Here is a 17,747-nt window from a genome sequence, read left to right as displayed (position 1 = left end):
ACCGCGCATACTTAAAATTTTTCCGGATATAGTATACATCCGGGTATTTCTCGCGTACTCAATCTATTCATACTATCCAATGTGAACGCACTACATACTTATTTTGACGTCACATTTAGTATGAGTAGTACGTTAGTATGCGATTTCGGACACAGCCATGGTCTCTCCGACGGGCAGCTTCACTCTTCAGCCCAATGACACGGTGAAGTATAACGCTGTGCGGACGCGTTCATATGATTGGCTGAACAGTACACCCACCCCCACGTGGGGTGAGTTTTTGTGATTGGCTGAAAGGAGGGAGACATCTGATTGGCTACAGAAACTTCCGTATTGAAAAAAATGCATTTGTGGATCGAGCTGACGGCAGAGCAGTCTCAAAAAAGATTCACACACAAAAGCAGTTTGTGAATGCAGAAATACATTTGTGAACTTTCTTAATTTATTTGTGGATTGCAGTTTACATTTGTGAATCCCAATTCATATGTGTGAATTCTTCTGTGTGCATTTGTGGATTCCAGTTTACATTTGTGAATTCTTCTGTGTGCATTTGTGGATTGCAGTTCACGTGTGAATTCTTCTGTGTGCATTTGTGAATAATGAGACTGTTCTAACTCCATATTCTAGAGGGAAGTAAGATGAGTTTATATTATCTGTCTGAATGGAAGCTTGTGGTTGGACGTATAATAACTTAAGGACACAAAGGAGGGGTCGAATCCAAACCTTGACAGGGTCGAGAAGAGATAATCCCACTCGACCCTGTCAAAGGCCTTCTCCGCATCCAGGGAGAGCAGCAACTCTTGTTTTTGGTTGTCTGATCTTTTAGTGTAAATAATATTCATCAATCTTCTTATATTATAGAATAAATGTCTGTCTTTTATAAACCCTGTCTGGTCTCGAGATATAATAGTGGGAAGGATATTTTCCAAGCGTGTTGACAGAATCTTTGATAGTATTTTATAGTCAACATTGAGTAAACTTATAGGTCTATATGAACCAGGCTCTAAAGGGTCCTTTCCTGTTTTGTGTATGACAGAAATAGTGGCTTCATAAAAAGTAGGGGGCAAAGAGCCTTTAGCCAAAGCCTCGTTGAACACTTGTAACATAAGAGGGGAAAGCTGATCTTTATAAAGTTTGTAAAATTCTGCCGTGTATCCATCGGGCCCTGGTGCTTTTGAGTTTTGCATATTATCTATAGCTTGTTTTACTTCATTTAGTGTTATTGGGGCTTCTAAGATTGTTTTATGAGTTATACTAATTTGTGGAATTTCAAGATTTCTGAAAAAATCATTTATTATTTTGGGATCATTTGTCGAATCAGAAGTGTATAATTTGGTATAAAATTTCCGAAATTCTTCATTTATTTCTTGTGGGTCAATTGTCGTTTGTCCTGAGGATGTTCTAATTTCGGGGATTGATCTTGAAGCTTCTTGTTCTTTAATCTGAGATGCCAGAAGCCTTCCACTTTTCTCTCCAAGTTCATAATCTCTGTGTTTTAATCGTGTTATTAGTCTGGTTGTTTCGGTAGAATATAATAAATTAAGTTCTGTTTGGAGAGATTGTCTTTTATTGTACATGTCGTTTGTGGGCAATATTGCATATTGCCTATCTATCTTAGAGATTTCTTTCATAATACTAAGTTCTTTTTCATTCCGTTTTTTATTCTTAAAACTACTTAAAGCAATCAGTTGTCCGCGTAGATAAGCTTTAAATAACTTAAGTTTTTAAAAGGAAAGGAAATGTATATCGCTAATGCATAGGATCTATTTAATCAATTGTATTATTAGAATCCTATTTGAATGACAAAGCTTAGAAATCTTCCATACGTTAGTAGAAATGGAGGTGATGGCCAATAATAGTCGACACAGGTAAAAATGCAATTAATTTCCAAATAGACTGATGGACATCTTGAATCATGGTTAACTTAATGAAATTTTGGATAGGAAGAGTTGGAAGTATCATTTACTTGTATGTCAAGTCATTATCCTTTCATAATGCCTTCCTGCTAATATGTCATCTACTGAACCAAATAATTCAACTCATTGATTGAACACGTAGCAACTTGAAGCCTTCTTATTGAGAAAGATTTGAAAATCACACAAAGGTATTAAGAATTTATAAGAATACAATTGATTTAAGATCATTCCTACAAAATTTTAAGAGATTCTGAGATGGTCAAGCAACTGACCTTCTCTAATCTTGCTGAGTTGACACAGAAAGACCAATCCATAAATTTTTTAAGTTTTTTATCAAGCGATCAATCCATTGCTTGGTTTATGAAGAATCCAATCAGTGAAACATGCTCAACACAATTCACTAGAGCAGTGGTTCCCAACCTGTTTAGCTTGGAGTCCCCCGACAAGCTGCACCCCAGCCCCAGCGCTTCCCCACCTCCCTTCTCCAAACCCCTTCATAAGTACACTACAGTGCATAAGAGGGAAGTTATTGAATTGTATTACAGTGGTCCTTCACTATATTGTGGTTCACTTCTCGCAGTCCCACTATATCACGGATTTATGGATTTGGTTTGGTTCCGCTCATGCTTCGCTATATCGCGGAGTTTTTCCAGCACAGATGTTTTTTCTGTAGTTGTTACTGTGTCAAGTTGCATTCAAAAGTAACACTACACGTACCTATTCTTTAGGCACATTATAATTGCCTGGAGCTTTTATTTTGACATAAACTATGGAATGCATGTGGCAGGAAGTCATCAAACACACTACACTTCACACTCACAGTTCTGACAACATAAAACTTAAACTAACTAGGCTGACTAAACCACAAAAACACAATAAAAGAATACCAATAACACTGGAACACCAACATAAACCACAATAATGACATTTAAACCTCCAACACCCCAAACTCCCATGGTGCATTGCAGCACCACAGTTCAGCCATGGTGACCAGCGTACAGCACTGGTCTCTGATTGGCTCAGCGACTGTAATTAGTCTCCTCTGTCTTCCCTGAGTATAGCACATACAGTATAGCGGCATTCAGTATCTGGCCTCTGTTTCACACAGATGTCTGATTGCTGCATAGTGTTGCTCTGCAGTACTGTGAGCTGTGTGGGGAGGGTTTATAAAGCCTTAAAATACAGTGGGGCAAAACAGTATTCAGTCAGCCACCAATTGTGCAAGTTCTCCCACTTAAAATGATGACAGAGGTCTGTAATTTTCATCATAGGGACACTTTAACTGTGAGAGACAGAATATGGAAAAAAATGCAGGAAATGACATTGTAGGATTTTTAAAGAATTTATTTGTAAATTATGGTGGAAAATAAGTATTTGGTCACCTACAAACAGACCTGTAACTTCTTTAAGAAGCTCTTCTGTCCTCCACTCGTTACCTGTATTGATGGCACCTGTTTGAACTCGTTATCTGTATAAAAGACACCTGTCCACAGCCTCAAACAGTCAGACACCAAACTCCACCATGACTAAGACCAAAGAGCTGTTGAAGGACACCAGGAACAAAATTGTAGACCTGCACCAGGCTGGGAAGAGTGAATCCACAATAGGCAAGCAGCTTGGTGTGAATAAATCAACTGTGGGAGCAATTATTATAAAATGGAAGACATACAAGACCACTGATAATCTCCCTCGATCTGGGGCTCCACACAAGCTCTCACCGCATGGGGTCAAAATGATCATGAGAACGGTGAGCAAAAATCCCAGAACTACATGGGGGGACCTGATGAATGACCTGCAGAGAGCTGGGACCAAAGTAAAAAAAAAAGAGTACCATCAGTAACACACTACGCCAAGAGGGAATCAAATCCTGCAGTGCCAGACGTGTGCCCCTGCTTAAGCCAGTACATGTCCAGGCCCGTCTGAAGTTTGCCAGACAGCATATGATGATCCAGAAGGGGATTGGGAGAATGTCATGTGGTCAGATGAAACCAAAATAGAACTTTTTGGTATAAACTCAACTCATCCAGTTTGGAGGAAGAAGAATGCTGAGTTGCATCCCAAGAACACCATACCTACTGTCAAGCATGAGGGCAGAAACATCATGCTTTGGGGCTGTTTTTCTGCAAAGGGGACAGCACGACTGATCCGTGTTAAGGACAGAATGGGGCCATGTATTGTGAGATTTTGAGCCAAAACCACCTTCCGTCAGTGAGAGCATTGAAGATGAAAAGTGGCAACGTCTTCCAGCATGACAATGATCCCAAACACACCGCCTGGGCAACAAAGGAGTGGCTCCATAAGAAGCATTTCAAAGTCCTGGAGTGGCCTAGCCAGTCTCGGGACCTCAACCTCATAGACAATCTGTGGAGAGAGTTGACAGTCCATGCTACCCGGCGACAGCCCCAAAACATCACTGCTTTACGAGGAGATGTGCATGGAGGAATGGGCCAAAATACAAGCTACAGTGTGTGCAAACCTGGTGAAGAACTACTGTAAACGTTTGACCTCTGTCATTGACAACAAAGGTTATATTATAAAGTATTGAGCTGGACTTTCGTTATTGACCAAATACTTATTTTCCACCATAATTTACAAATAAATTCTTTAAAAATCCTACAGTGTGATTTCCTGGATTTTTTTTCCATATTCTGTCTCTCATGGTTGAAGTGTACCTATGATGAAAATCACAGACCTCTGTAATCATTTTAAGTGGTGGCTGACTAAATACTTTTTTGCTCCACTGTATGCATCAACAAGAAAAACACTTGGAGAGCGCAATACTCTGCCAAGACTGTTTATTCTCTGACCTGGCGCTGAACACAGGCTTGTGTTATGCATGTGTGCATGAATCGCCTGACTTAAATATGTAGCGGGACATGTGTGATGGGACTCGGAAACACCCCACAATTTAAACAATCAGTCAATTGCTCCTTGTATCAATTCTGATAAGTCGACAACAGCAGATTTGTAGTAGGATCACATAATCGTCAGCAGGGAGCTGAGGCAGCGTTTACTTGTCATGGTTACAGTGACACCATGCCAGACACTATATCTCGCAATGGGAAATCTTCAACAAATCCATGGATCCAGACTATAAGCTGCATCACTGCCAAAATCTAACCACTTGGGCCTTGTGTCATTTCTGACCTTCCTTGAAAATTTCATCCAAATCCGTTGGTCCATTTTGAGTAATATTGCACAGTACAGACAGATTCCCAGAGAAACGTACACAGATTGTCACATAACTCCGCCGCGTTCCATGTCGGAGTTATAATAAAATATTCCAGCATTGGATTTGTGTATGATTGTGTTCATTTGCATTTACTTTATTTTGTTTATTATTTTTGTGTTTATTTATGTTGTGCCGGTAAGAGCAGTCCGTGTCTGTTGTGCTGAGTGGTGAATAAAACCTGCTGAAAACTATCCTGTCCTGCTGGGGATGTTTGGCATGGAAGACAGCAAAAGACATGAGCATAAAAACGCAAAATAATTGCAACCGGCCTGACCTACAGCCCTGGAGATGGGCGAGTTGACCAATATTTAAGGGTTACAATGTGGTCCCTATATCGCGGATTTTTGTCTATTGCGGGAACGACTGGAACGTAACCCCTGTGATATACGAGGGACCACTGTAAAAAAGAAAGAAAAATGACTTAAAATTATGGGAAAATTTTTTTTTATATCAAACCAAGAGTTGTACTATGACGAGCGGGAGAGACTTTATGGCTGCAGTAAATTTGGTGACACTACAGTGCATAAGAGTTAAGTTATTGAGTTTTTTTTTACCATGAAAATTCCTTAAAATTATGGAAAAATTTTTTAATATCAAACCAAGAATTGTAGTATGACCAGCAAGAGTCAGTTGCTGGCTACAGTAAATTTGACACTATGTGATGGTACAGTGTATAAGAGCGAAGTTATTGAATATTTGAGTCTCTTCGCTGTTTGTAGCAGTTTTGCAATATGCAGACAGTCCCTGTTCACTTGTCGCACAGCTGGCTGCACACAGACACAAATGTTATTTCTGCAGTTTTAAAGACAGCTATTTTTGATTACACTGGGCTTTTAGCATTTTGTCTACCTTACAACGATGGGAAAGAGGCATCATTTATGTTTAGACAATGTATATTTAATGAGTTAATGATGCCGGAAGTCCGAATTTGTGAATATCTTTCCGACTTTACCGAACTGTGTTTTGTTTCCTGATGTCGCCGTAATTTGCTGGCTTCAGGCTGTCATTTGCGAGCATTTCACCACAAATAACACAACTCTGTCTTTTCCTTCAATAAAACCAAAGGTAACTCTCGAAGTATAGCTAGAGTTATTTTAGGTACTGATGAATCTTCAGCCGTTTTGTGTTTTCAGACATCATTCCCATCAGTAATTTTCGAACTGCACACAAACTAATGAATCGGGATGAGCGAGTGAGCTGCCTGAAGAAAGTGTGGACAGAAGTTGAAAGGTCAAGGAGGTGTGGGCATCGAAGCAGCAAAGGATTTTTGAGGAATGACCAAAAAAATGTGTTTTAAAAATGTTTTAAAGGTAGACTTTTGCTGACAGAGTAAGTCTGATTTTATCCAGAATGCAAAAATCTATTATTTATAACCTCACAGCCTCAGAGCAGACAAAGCTTCTGACCTCTGGCGGCCCGCTTAGGGGGGCGCAGACCCCAGGTTGGGAACCACTGCACTAGAGCACAAGAACAAGCCATATGTCCTGCTGAAGAAACAATCCAAAACATGAAATATAAAATGTACAACACAGGACAACAAATGGGCATATATGCTTCAAATATTATTTCTGCTTTAAATTCAGACAAAACAAGAGCATTTATGTCCCTACCAATAAGGAACATGCTACTATTCTTTTGCTATGTCTGGTGAATTAACATTAGTAGATGGATATATTGGTTTGTTTAACAATACTACAAACGAGGGGAATATGAGCCTTGTATAGCCTAACCCCTCAACGCCCCTTTGTCAAACACAGACACCCAACCCAACCCCCCTGTTATCTAAGTGATAAGCCCAGCTGCTTTGCTGTCCACCACCCTGCTGCTACTGCTGCACTCAGTCCACTGTCATTCTGCTGCATGGCCTCATAAACAGGTAAGTCAGCAGCACCTGCTAAAACACAGCTATTCTTCAGTCTAGTGTCTTTACTGATGTTGGTAGAGCAGCTCTTACAGTAGTGTGTGTGTGTGTGTTTATATACATATATATATATATATATATATATATATATATATATATATATATATATATATATATATATATATATCTCAGGGTTCTCACCAGGGTTTTTTTTTTACAGCGTAACGGCAGGTCGGGACGGCCCGACACTATGCATATAGCCTTCATTAAATCTCGCGAGCGGCCAGCCCAGATGTCAGCCAATGAGCGTCACGCAGATGCTCCAAATGCTCGTGATTTAGATCACTATTCACCATACATAGCATCACGGAAACGACCGAGACATGCTAATTGTAACCCCGAGATTGGAAGCGACTCTTAATTTTAGAAGGGAACGGGTCAACCGACAGGAAATAACGGCTGAGGTGGGGAGACATAAATTATCCTCGATAGGCACCCAGTCGATAAAAAAAAAAAACGCACATTATGTTATCTGTCAAAATAACTCTTTCACAGTGCCAACTGCCCCAATAAAGAAGTTTTCTCACATAAATATGGAAATATTACGCAAGCAAATGTGCTCAAAACACAATACCACAACTTGAAAGGCAGCGTAGCGGCCCTAATCACAGCGTAATCTTTTAAACTGACAGCGTAACAGCCTGTTACGCTGAAATGCGCTGGCGAGAACCCTGTGTGTGTGTGTGTGTATATATATATATATACATAGTGTGAAAGAGAGAGAGAAAAGATACAGATATACAGATATACACACACACACACACACACACACACACACACACACACACACACACACACACACACACACACACACACACACACACACACACACACACACACACACACACACACACACACACACTTCTAGCATTTTAAAGCTTTAAATTACTTGAATTATCTGAAGAAAACACAAATGAAATCATCTGAGTTTATTCTGTTTTTGGTGATGCGTGTAATTTAGAAGAATCTGGTTTCTTCTCGAATTTTAAGGTGGCTGTTGGTCAGCTATATCTTTAAAGGTTTCTACATAAAACTGGTCCAGGGGTTTCTACAGCATATTTACCTTACAGGCAAACAATATAGGCTGGCCTGTACTGCTAGGTCTGCATTAGCGATACAAGTGAGGACAATGCACGAGCAGTGTTGAGCCAACAGTGCTTTAGAAATTACACCACTGAGGCTTTACTGTCGCTGTTCGCAAACTGCACGTCAGACAAGCACATGGGAGTTTCAATGACTTTTCAGGTGGAATTTTTTCATGGCTGTGGTGAAGAGTCTGAGAACACAGCAGCAGAAAGTGAAGTCAGATGGTTGCATTCTTTAACATGATGCAGCTATCTCAATTGGTTGAAATAAAACTGGCACATTTATTTATATGTCAAGTGTCTTTGAGCGATTTAAAAAGAGCTGTACAAATAAAATGTATTATTATTATTATCACTGTCATTATCGATGTCAAATCAAAGTCAATGAATTAATCAGCCACTTATCAGAAAACGAGTGTACAAAAAAAACGCAGCAAATTAAATGAAAATTATTTATTATTGTTTTTTAATTCTCTAGTAACATCTGCTCGTATGTGCAGCTTATTTGCTTTTCTCTGTATTTAAATGAAATCGGGGTGGTAATTGTTATTTGAACCTGCCATTTCTACACATCATCTTGGTCAAAGATGGAAATATTTTTGACAGTTAAAAAGGACTAAAGTGTCATTTAATTTTCCAGCGACAGTGATTCTGAAAAGTTTTTTTTTTTTTTTTTTTAAGTATTTTAACAATAAATTTTCCTTACTGTGAACACTGCAAACAAAACTGAAATGGTATTTTCCTTGTTGTTGTTTTTTTGTTTTTCAGTTTTTAAAACCTAAATGTAGAAAAGTATCATTCAACTAATGGAAAAACCAAATACAAAATAAGGCTGTTGTTTTAATTTGCTGCAACACCGGAAGTCTCTGAGGAAGACCATTTTAGAGCTGATCTGGATCGTGAACACATTTAGAATGGCTGTACTTGAGCGCTTCCAGTTTCATTCTGTTTGAGAGAGACAAAACCCACACAGAAATCATGGAATCATCCATTGCTCTATATTATAGAGTTTATATTATATTATGAGTACATATTGAGAGTCATGAGATTCTGCATGGAGAACAATTTAAGAAGATGCAATCATGTGTCTAATGCTGATTTGGAGAGAGCTGCAATTTGTTCTATTAACCACGTATGTTACTTTCAGTGCCATACTTTATTAACTGTAGAATGTTATGTTTCACTTTTGTGTGTTTCCTAGACAGGTCCGACGTATGGATGAAAGTTTTTGTCATCTATTGGTGCTGCTATTCCAGTTTAACTGGTGATAGTTTCCGTCTCCAGATGATTCGTAGCAGATTTGACCAGACCAGACCTAGCTGTGTGAGAAATTAAGATACTAGATAAAGAAGAGCTCGCTGAAAAACATCGGCATCATTACTTAATAAAGTCAATATCCATGTAAATATCACCTACAGACAGCAAAAGGAAATGTGCTGGCAAAATTTAAAAAACACATATTTTTATGAACGGTGAGAGGAAACTATGGAATCAAGAAATAAAATTAGAGACCACAGTCTGACTCATCATGCCACCAATCACGCCAAAAAAAAAAACATCTTCACAAGGATGTAAAAAGGATTAAAAACATAGTCTATAACAAACTACCTGCATAGTATAATCACTCAGATTGTACAGCATTGGAAGTATGCTAGTCTTCCTCTGTGTCATCTTTAAAAGTATCTTTTTGCCATTTCTAAACCAGTCAGGGTTTTTGGGAAGACACAACTCACACAAACATATTCTTTGTTTTGACCAGATCAGATCGCTTACTTCCATTTTTATTTAATATTGTCAGCAGTTAACATGCTCTGAAATGTTCTCATTTTTGTCTGAGTGACTAGTTTTGTTTGTTCTGATATATTTTATCAGATCCAGCTAATGCTCTGCTACATGTTCCCATAACTATTCAATTAATTGAGAAAATAATTGTCTGTGAAAATAATAGGTAAAACCCTAGTTTTAGGGTAGGGTAGGGAAGGGTAGGGTAGTTGATAAACATCAACAGTCTGCTGCTTGTTGAACACCAGCCAAATCACTGTGAAGACTATTTTATATGGTTTCAAACACCAAATGAAATTTGCCCCAGTATCTCAGCCATTTCAAAGTTCCAGCAGGAATCACATTAACGCTGCTGCAGATTTTGATGTATTACCGATTTAAACTATGATTTCTGCGACAGTACATTAACGCCGAATTTTTTAAAAAAAACTGCCTGTTTTGCCCAAAAATGCTTTCAGTGTCGTTTTGTGCACTACAGCATTTAGCCAATGAGTAAACAAAGATAAAATTGGACGTTTCTTTAGGGGGCTTCACTGTGGCGCGTTTTCTCAAGCTGGTGTTCCTAATACTATTTTACGTATGGCAAAGCAGCCAATGAGGCGCTTCTGGACAAATATTTGTTAAACATCAATAACAACAGAATAAACGAGAACGGGTAAGTAGCTAACATTGGTTTAGCACTCAGCTGAGCTGGCTAATAGTAGTTAACTACTACTGGAGTTAGTAACACAACCTAATGGCATTAGGCTGACTTAGGCCTTTCCAGTCTTAATGATAACTAACCGACGTTAGCATTAGGCTAATGCTAACGTCGGTTAGTTATCATTTAGACTGGTAGACTGCATTTGCTACTGCAGCAGCCTAAATAAAATATAAGCGTTGCACTCTAAATAAAATCCAAGTTAAATATGCTGCATAAAAAAAACTTTACCTTCTTCGTTCGTCCTGTGAACGCACATGGAACTACGGCGAGTACCGAGGGCTAAACCTAATAGAAGACCCGCCTATCGCAATAGTATGGCTGAATCCCAAGCCGCCCCCTACACACTCCCCCTCATAGATATCTATGCTTCCCCTCCACTACCGAGTGTCACTCCAAAAGAAGTCACACTGGCAGCTGTCCAGGGCACCTATTATTGACGGGGGAGGGTATAAATACGATCGTCAGGAATGGGACGCCCTGTCGCCTCACCGGAAAACGGAAGACGTCATCGCCATGGTAACACAAAGACGCCTACTGTCATGGCTGTAGCGCTGTGGCACATGTTGCAACTAACAAGGATCGCTGCTGCTTCCAGAAAGACGAAAGCATCCCACTTTTTTCACTCACATGTTTTCCAATCCTATTATCTGGCATTTCAAATCCAGCAAATGAATAAATGAATTCTGTCAGTTGTGTTCAAATTTTAAGGTGTCAGGGGGTGCACAATTAAATCAAACGTCAGCAGAGAAGAAGATTTGTTTCTTTTGATTTATCTTTTTACACCACTCTTTTTGTGATGTTCTGTCAGTGTGAAAAAGGCGTGGGAGAAATAAAGGACGCATGTGGAACTCACATCAATATGTTTGTTTCCTCCTCCATTTCGACGTTGCACTTCCTGAAAAAGTTGTCCAGAGTGAGCATCGATGCAGACTCGCTATTTAAGGGCTGAACAGTCCACTCTCCCTCCGCACTACGCGGTTTGGGACGGCCCTTAATATGGAGGACCCTCCACGGGAACGCGCAAACGGAGGGGTAGTGTGTAGGGGGCGGTTTGGGATTCAGCCTATGTGTCTGCAGAGCCGAAGGCTGGACAAATACGGCCGCACGAATAAGGCTGTACCCTTCCAGTAAGTTCAGAGCATTTTTTTATAGAGAGCGTCACCTACCGCAATGGATGATAACTACAGTGCACAATTTACGTTTTAAATTGATGATTTCAATGAAAATATGCTTGCAACACAAAAGGCTTATTCAAGGAGAATTCCCCGTTCATTTTAACCCCTGTATTTTTTTCTACAGAGCCAGAGGCTGCTCTTTCTGGACCACACCACACAAAGTAGTACTTCATGTCCTACCTATGATTTTAAATGTTCAACTCACCCAAGTAGTACTTATTACAATGTCACAAGTTATCACTCATACCTTGGTTGCTAAGGCTAGCATTTGGACAAATTGTGCAATTATCAGATAAAATGTTAATGGAATCGGTAATGGCCTTTGTGGAGTCTAGATCTAACAGGACAGTCTAAAAGTTTGGAAAGAGACAAAACGCAAGGACACAAAAATATGAAATAAAAATAAAAGCTGAACACACACACACACACACACACACACACACACACACACACACACACACACAAACAGAAGTAAGTGAAGTCTATGGCTGAATCCCAAACCGCCCCCTACACACTATCCCTACACACTACCCCTCCGTTTGCGCGTTCCCGTGGAGGGTCCTCCATATTAAGGGCCGTCCCAAACCGCGTAGTGCGGAGGGAGAGTGGACTGTTCAGCCCTTAAATAGCGAGTCTGCATCGATGCTCACTCTGGACAACTTTTTCAGGAAGTGCAACGTCGAAATGGAGGAGGAAACAACATATCGATGTAAGTTCCACATGCGTCCTTTATTTCTCCCATGCCTTTTTCACACTGACAGAACATCACAAAAAGAGTGGTGTAAAAAGATAAATCAAAAGAAACAAATCTTCTTCTCTGCTGACGTTTGATTTAATTGTGCACCCCCTGACACCTTAAAATTTGAACACAACTGACATAATTCGTTCATTCATTCATTTGTTGGATTTGAAATGCCAGATAATAGGATTGGAAAACATGTGAGTGAAAAAAAAGTGGGATGCTTTTGTCTTCTGGAAGCAGCAGCGATCCTTGTTAGTTGCAACCTGTGCCACAGCGCTACAGCCATGCACAGTAGGCGTCTTTGTGTTACCATGGCGATGACGTCTTCCGTTTTCCGGTGAGGCGACAGGGCGTCCCATTCCTGACGATCGTATTTATACCCTCCCCTGTCAATAATAGGTGCCCTAGACAGCTGCCAGTGTGACTTCTTTTGGAGTGACACTCGGTAGTGGAGGGGGAGTGTGTAGGGAGCGGTTTGGGATTCAGCCCATGACTCCCACTGCAAAACCTCTGATCTCACTTCCTCCTGATAGAGACACACAGCCAGACATTAATAAGCATAAGTAGATATAGCATTGATAAATCTGATAAACTGTACATATTTCAGTTATTTACTTTAGTAAAATATATTTTATTTTTTAATATTTCATGCCAATATACTTCCTTTTGAAATGAGCAGTATTTACCAACTGAACAGTCTGCTTTCTTTCTTCAAGTCTTTTTAATCCTTCGAGAGAATTCCTCCACTTCACTGAAATAGCAGTCAGACAACATTATCACTGCAGGCTTGACAGAAATACTGGTAACACTTAAAGAGGGAACATTCACAATCACTGGTACGCTTTAATGAAGGTGGCAACTACTTGTATTAGTAAATAGTTAAAAAACAAAAACATTTTAGTGCATTGTGTAAATAAAAAAAAATATCCTTTACTCTTACCTTTGATGGTAAGCTGGACCACTGAAGAAGAAAAAAAAAGAAAAAAGAAGTGCTCTAAACTTACAGGAAGGGTACGGCCGTATTCGTGCGGCCGTATTCGTGTATTCTGCAGACGTACCCTTCTCACCTATCACACATCATGACATGTCAACATCAACATCGTTACCATAGTGGAACAATTTATAGATTAGTGACTGTTCAAAGCAGGTAATATCAACACAAACAGACACATGTACATGCATAAACCAGCTTTAGGGTCAGAATTAAGAGCTGAGTTAATAATTTCCTCTTTGGACTGCAATGCATAAGAATGACAGGTAGGGAAGACTAACTATTTTAAATGAATTATTATTATTAATATTATTATTATTATCGAAAGTAGTAGTAGCAGTAGTAGTAATAGTAATAGTAGGGTAGTAGGACGTCCATCCATCCATTCTCTATACACCGCTTTATCCTCATTAGGGTCGCGAGGGGTGCTGAAGCCTATCCCAGCTGACTCGGGCGAAAGCAGGGGACACCCTGGACAGGTCGCCAGTCTGTTGCAGGGCTACATATACAGACAAACAATCACTCTCACATTCACACCTATGGGCAATTTAGAATAATCAATTAACCTCAGCATGTTTTTGGACTGTGGGAGGAAGGCAGAGTACCCAGAGAAAACCCATGCATGCACAGGGAGAACATATAAACTCCATGCAGAAAGATCCCAGGCCGGGATTTGAAACGGGGATCTTCTGGCTGCAAGGCGAAAGTGCTAACCACTACGTCACTATGCAGCCCAGTAGTAGGACGTGTTATTGTTATTATTAATATTAATTACCTTATTTTGCCAAGTTAGCCTAGTTCAGATATGACTTTGGACAATATTTATGCATTTGAAGTATAAAAATAAAAATGTAGCTTAAGTTGAAAGCTTTTTGTTTGTTTGTTTTGTTATCAAAACTTATTGATTTGTGTACACAAATGAGAAAATTCATATCAGTTTGATAACTTTTACTTTTTAAAATCGTTTTTGTGCATTAGATGGCAGACAGGACATCCTTCTCAACATATTATCCAAACATTATTTTTATTTCCCATAACTTTTTTTTGTTTGAGGTCTGTATAATTTAAGTAATTGCACAGACAACTTAGAAAAAATGTGGGGACAGCAATCAACAGGAAAAGTTAGTAGAAGAGTCTTTTGTAACAATTTGGCCTTTGGTTCAAAATCTTCTGTAACTCTTGATTTCAGATTTGCTGGTTGAAAGTCGGGGACCGTCCTACAGCATTTTTATGCTTCAAACGACTTAAAAATGTCACATACAAACTGCCAAAACACATTTGATGCCGGCTTTCCCCTTGGGACTTGAAGGCAACATATTTACAGAAGGGTTGCGGCCACCTGATTGGAGGTCAGTGTGTCTGCTGTTCTCTCATTGGCTCACTGCATCTCGTGCTCTGTCTGCGGCCTCAGTGGGTACACCAAGCTGCGCGTGCGCTTTACCCATTAAGGCCTTCAAGTTGGTTGAATTACATCAGAAACTTGACGGAAATGTGAGGATCTTACACTCAAAATAAAAGTCTGGAGAATAAAATAAACATTTTCTTTATCTAAAATTCTGAAGTTTGGCAGAAGTTCAACAAATGTTTGAAGAAAATACATTAACTATTGATTATTGGTAAAAACACGCGGATCAAACAACTACCAACTATCACACATACAACAAACAACTATCACACACAGGTGACATTCTACTAAGTGGTCCTTGCACACACACACACACACACACACACACACACACACACACACACACACACACACACACACACACACACAATCGAAGAGCAAATGCAATTTAAACATGGGTGCTTAGAGATTTGATAGCTGCTAAAGCAACAACTAAACTGCTAGCCTAAATCATGTATTTCACCAGCATATATTTTTTTCCTGGCAGACTACAGGCGACTTTCAAGCCAGATATTGAGATTTTAATGTTGGAAAATTAAATGTATAAGAAATTGAATTGTTTTATTTTTTTGGTACCACATCCATATACATGACTCCATAAATACACAAGGTAGGACCACAGAGCCTCGTGTAGATTTTCAAATTCCAAGGAAGTTTATAAATGAAGAAGCATCTTGAACATAATATATACAACCAAAGTTGAAGACCATCCTTATCTACAACAAAATTCACAAATCACTGACAAGAACATATAGTATTGAAGAAACATCTTTAAAATTAAACAACTGCATAGTCACAAAAAATATATGTTACTTGGTTGGATACTGTGCAATAGTACCCATGCGGTGGTAGTAGCGTTACTGCGGAAATTTTATTATGAAAGTATCTAGCGGAATGTATCTAGGGTATTGCGGGGAAATAACAACCGGCGACCCTTTGAAAGTCTTGAGTCTGACTTCAGTCCGAGAGAGACTATGTCCGCCGTCATCGGTGAACTGTACTCATCCCTAATCTCATTTAGAAGTAATTCTCCATGAAATACCAGTAACACGGGGCCTCAAGGATGGCCAGTTCGGTGAGTAGCTAGTCGGAAGATTTGCTGTGGCCTGTTCAGTCTGGTGGAGGATGTGTTTGGACATTTTGCCATTTGTTACACAGGAGGAGCTGCTGGATTTTACTCCGTAATGAGGATTTTCAAAGCACTCGGCTAGCTAGAGCCGATACCTGCCGCTATCAGCTGAACCAACAGTGTTCAACAAAATTCCACCCAAATAACGAGTTTTTATATTCATTCTTTGTAGGCGAAACGCGTTTGCTAATCTGTAAAAATGCAGGTATTTCAGAACGTCTACAGTTCTGTTTAATTCGACATAAAGATACACGCAATGCATGAAGTAACCCGTAAACTGGGAAAATGTTAACTTTCATGGGAGATTTTGTCGTTGTTTCCATTGCGTTATATTTTAACTGTAATGTAACGACGTTTGACGAGAGAATTTGGAGAAACTATACTTCAGTAGTTCGAAGTTTGTGGAAATGTGAGCAGCGTCACATGTATAAAGTATTTACCCGTAGGCTTGAACAAAGAGTATGTAAAAGAAAACGAGAAGTCGTAGTTCGGATTCTCTCAGGTGTCTAAGTCTGCACCGTTGCACAAAATGTCAGATTTCTGAATGGAGGTCGACACGAGGTTCTACGTGTAGGAGACCTAATGGGGGTTTCTGAAAATAAAGTAACGCATCAAAGCCAGAAAATCATCTTGTTCGGCTGTTGCTAAAAATGTTGGTTTAGAAATGTTTTTTATATTCTGACAAACTTTTTTATTTTATTATTTAAAATATGTTTGCATATGAGCAGTAACTCTGCATCACTGTGTCCAACAGGGTGCTGTTCAGGTGAAACTAGAACTTGGTCATCGTGCCCAGGTCAGAAAGAAACCCACAGTGGAAGGCTTCACCCACGACTGGATGGTGTTTGTTCGAGGACCAGAGCACAGCAACATCCAGCACTTTGTAGAAAAAGTTGTTTTTCATCTGCATGAAAGCTTCCCAAAACCAAAAAGAGGTAAAGAGCTGCTAGTTATGCTTTCTTTGGCACAGTCTCCTCAGGACAGCTGGGTCTCCAAGTGTCTTGTGAGAGGGTTGGGGGGGCTCGTGAGTGCTTGAACAAACCAGAACCTGTAGTTTAGAATCTGTTGATATAAGCAGATGTGTAATTGATGAGATGCACATTGTGGAGAAATGGCAGTGGTATTAGTGCTTGTATTGTCTTGTTGAAAAGTGTAGGTGCTGTATAGTTGCAGATGAAACATGTGTTCTCACAGGCCAGAATGAAAAGGTTGGGAAATTAGTAAAAATAATGAAGCAGAATACATTTAATAGTGCATTAATCTCAGTTGTGTTCTTGTTTTATGGCACTTATCCAGGTTGTTTTCTCCTGCCTAGATCTTTGCCTGTGTTGTATCTAGTCTCAGATGTAAGTCACTTTGGATAAAAGCATCTAAGTGAAATTGTAGAATTGTAGTAAGTTTTTTTCTAAATATCAGTCCATACACAAGTGCTTGTTTGAAACTCTGCCATATAGGAGTAGTTGTTTCCGATGTTGTTTTGGAACAGGCAGAGCATAGGCGCTGTGTGGGGAAGTAGACATTTACAAGAGAGGTAAAGCAGGTCTAATTTGCACTGGATTTGTTTGGTTGCAGCCCTGCAGACACTTGATTCCTACTGAGGTAGTGAGTCTGAAATACAAGTATTGTAAATGAGGACAAATCAAGTTTAGGATGCTTCTTTAATAGTTTT

At 39.5% G+C, this 17,747-nt stretch overlaps 2 protein-coding genes across 13 annotated transcripts in view; one reads left to right on the top strand and one right to left on the bottom strand.

The window, feature by feature from the left end:
• focad (focadhesin) overlaps positions 1 to 11,715 on the bottom strand; it is a 122,662-nt gene extending 110,947 nt beyond the window's left edge. For 4 of the 7 annotated variants that reach the window (XM_051943825.1, XM_051943826.1, XM_051943827.1 and 1 more), the window contains exon 1: positions 10,865 to 11,142. The gene's annotated coding sequence lies outside the window, so the exon portion shown is untranslated. Of the gene's footprint in view, positions 1 to 10,864; positions 11,144 to 11,489 lie in introns of those variants that run through there. The other 3 variants (XM_051943822.1, XM_051943823.1, XM_051943824.1) reach the window with 2 other exon arrangements.
• Positions 11,716 to 15,871: 4,156 nt separating this feature from the next.
• The window catches only part of mllt3 (MLLT3 super elongation complex subunit), a 160,373-nt gene continuing 158,497 nt past the window's right edge, over positions 15,872 to 17,747 (top strand). For 5 of the 6 annotated variants that reach the window (XM_051943837.1, XM_051943841.1, XM_051943840.1 and 2 more), the window contains exons 1-2: positions 15,872 to 16,024; positions 16,833 to 17,013. In XM_051943837.1, coding sequence (XP_051799797.1) covers positions 16,013 to 16,024; positions 16,833 to 17,013 — 193 coding nt within the window. In that variant the 5' untranslated portion in view covers positions 15,872 to 16,012. Of the gene's footprint in view, positions 16,025 to 16,832; positions 17,014 to 17,747 lie in introns of those variants that run through there. The other variant, XM_051943839.1, reaches the window with a different exon arrangement.

The sequence above is a fragment of the Acanthochromis polyacanthus genome, chromosome 23 (genome assembly GCF_021347895.1).
Source record: "Acanthochromis polyacanthus isolate Apoly-LR-REF ecotype Palm Island chromosome 23, KAUST_Apoly_ChrSc, whole genome shotgun sequence".
Lineage (NCBI taxonomy): Eukaryota > Metazoa > Chordata > Actinopteri > Pomacentridae > Acanthochromis > Acanthochromis polyacanthus.
Note: the sequence above shows the minus strand (reverse complement) of the source record. Positions and strands in the feature narration are given on the sequence as shown.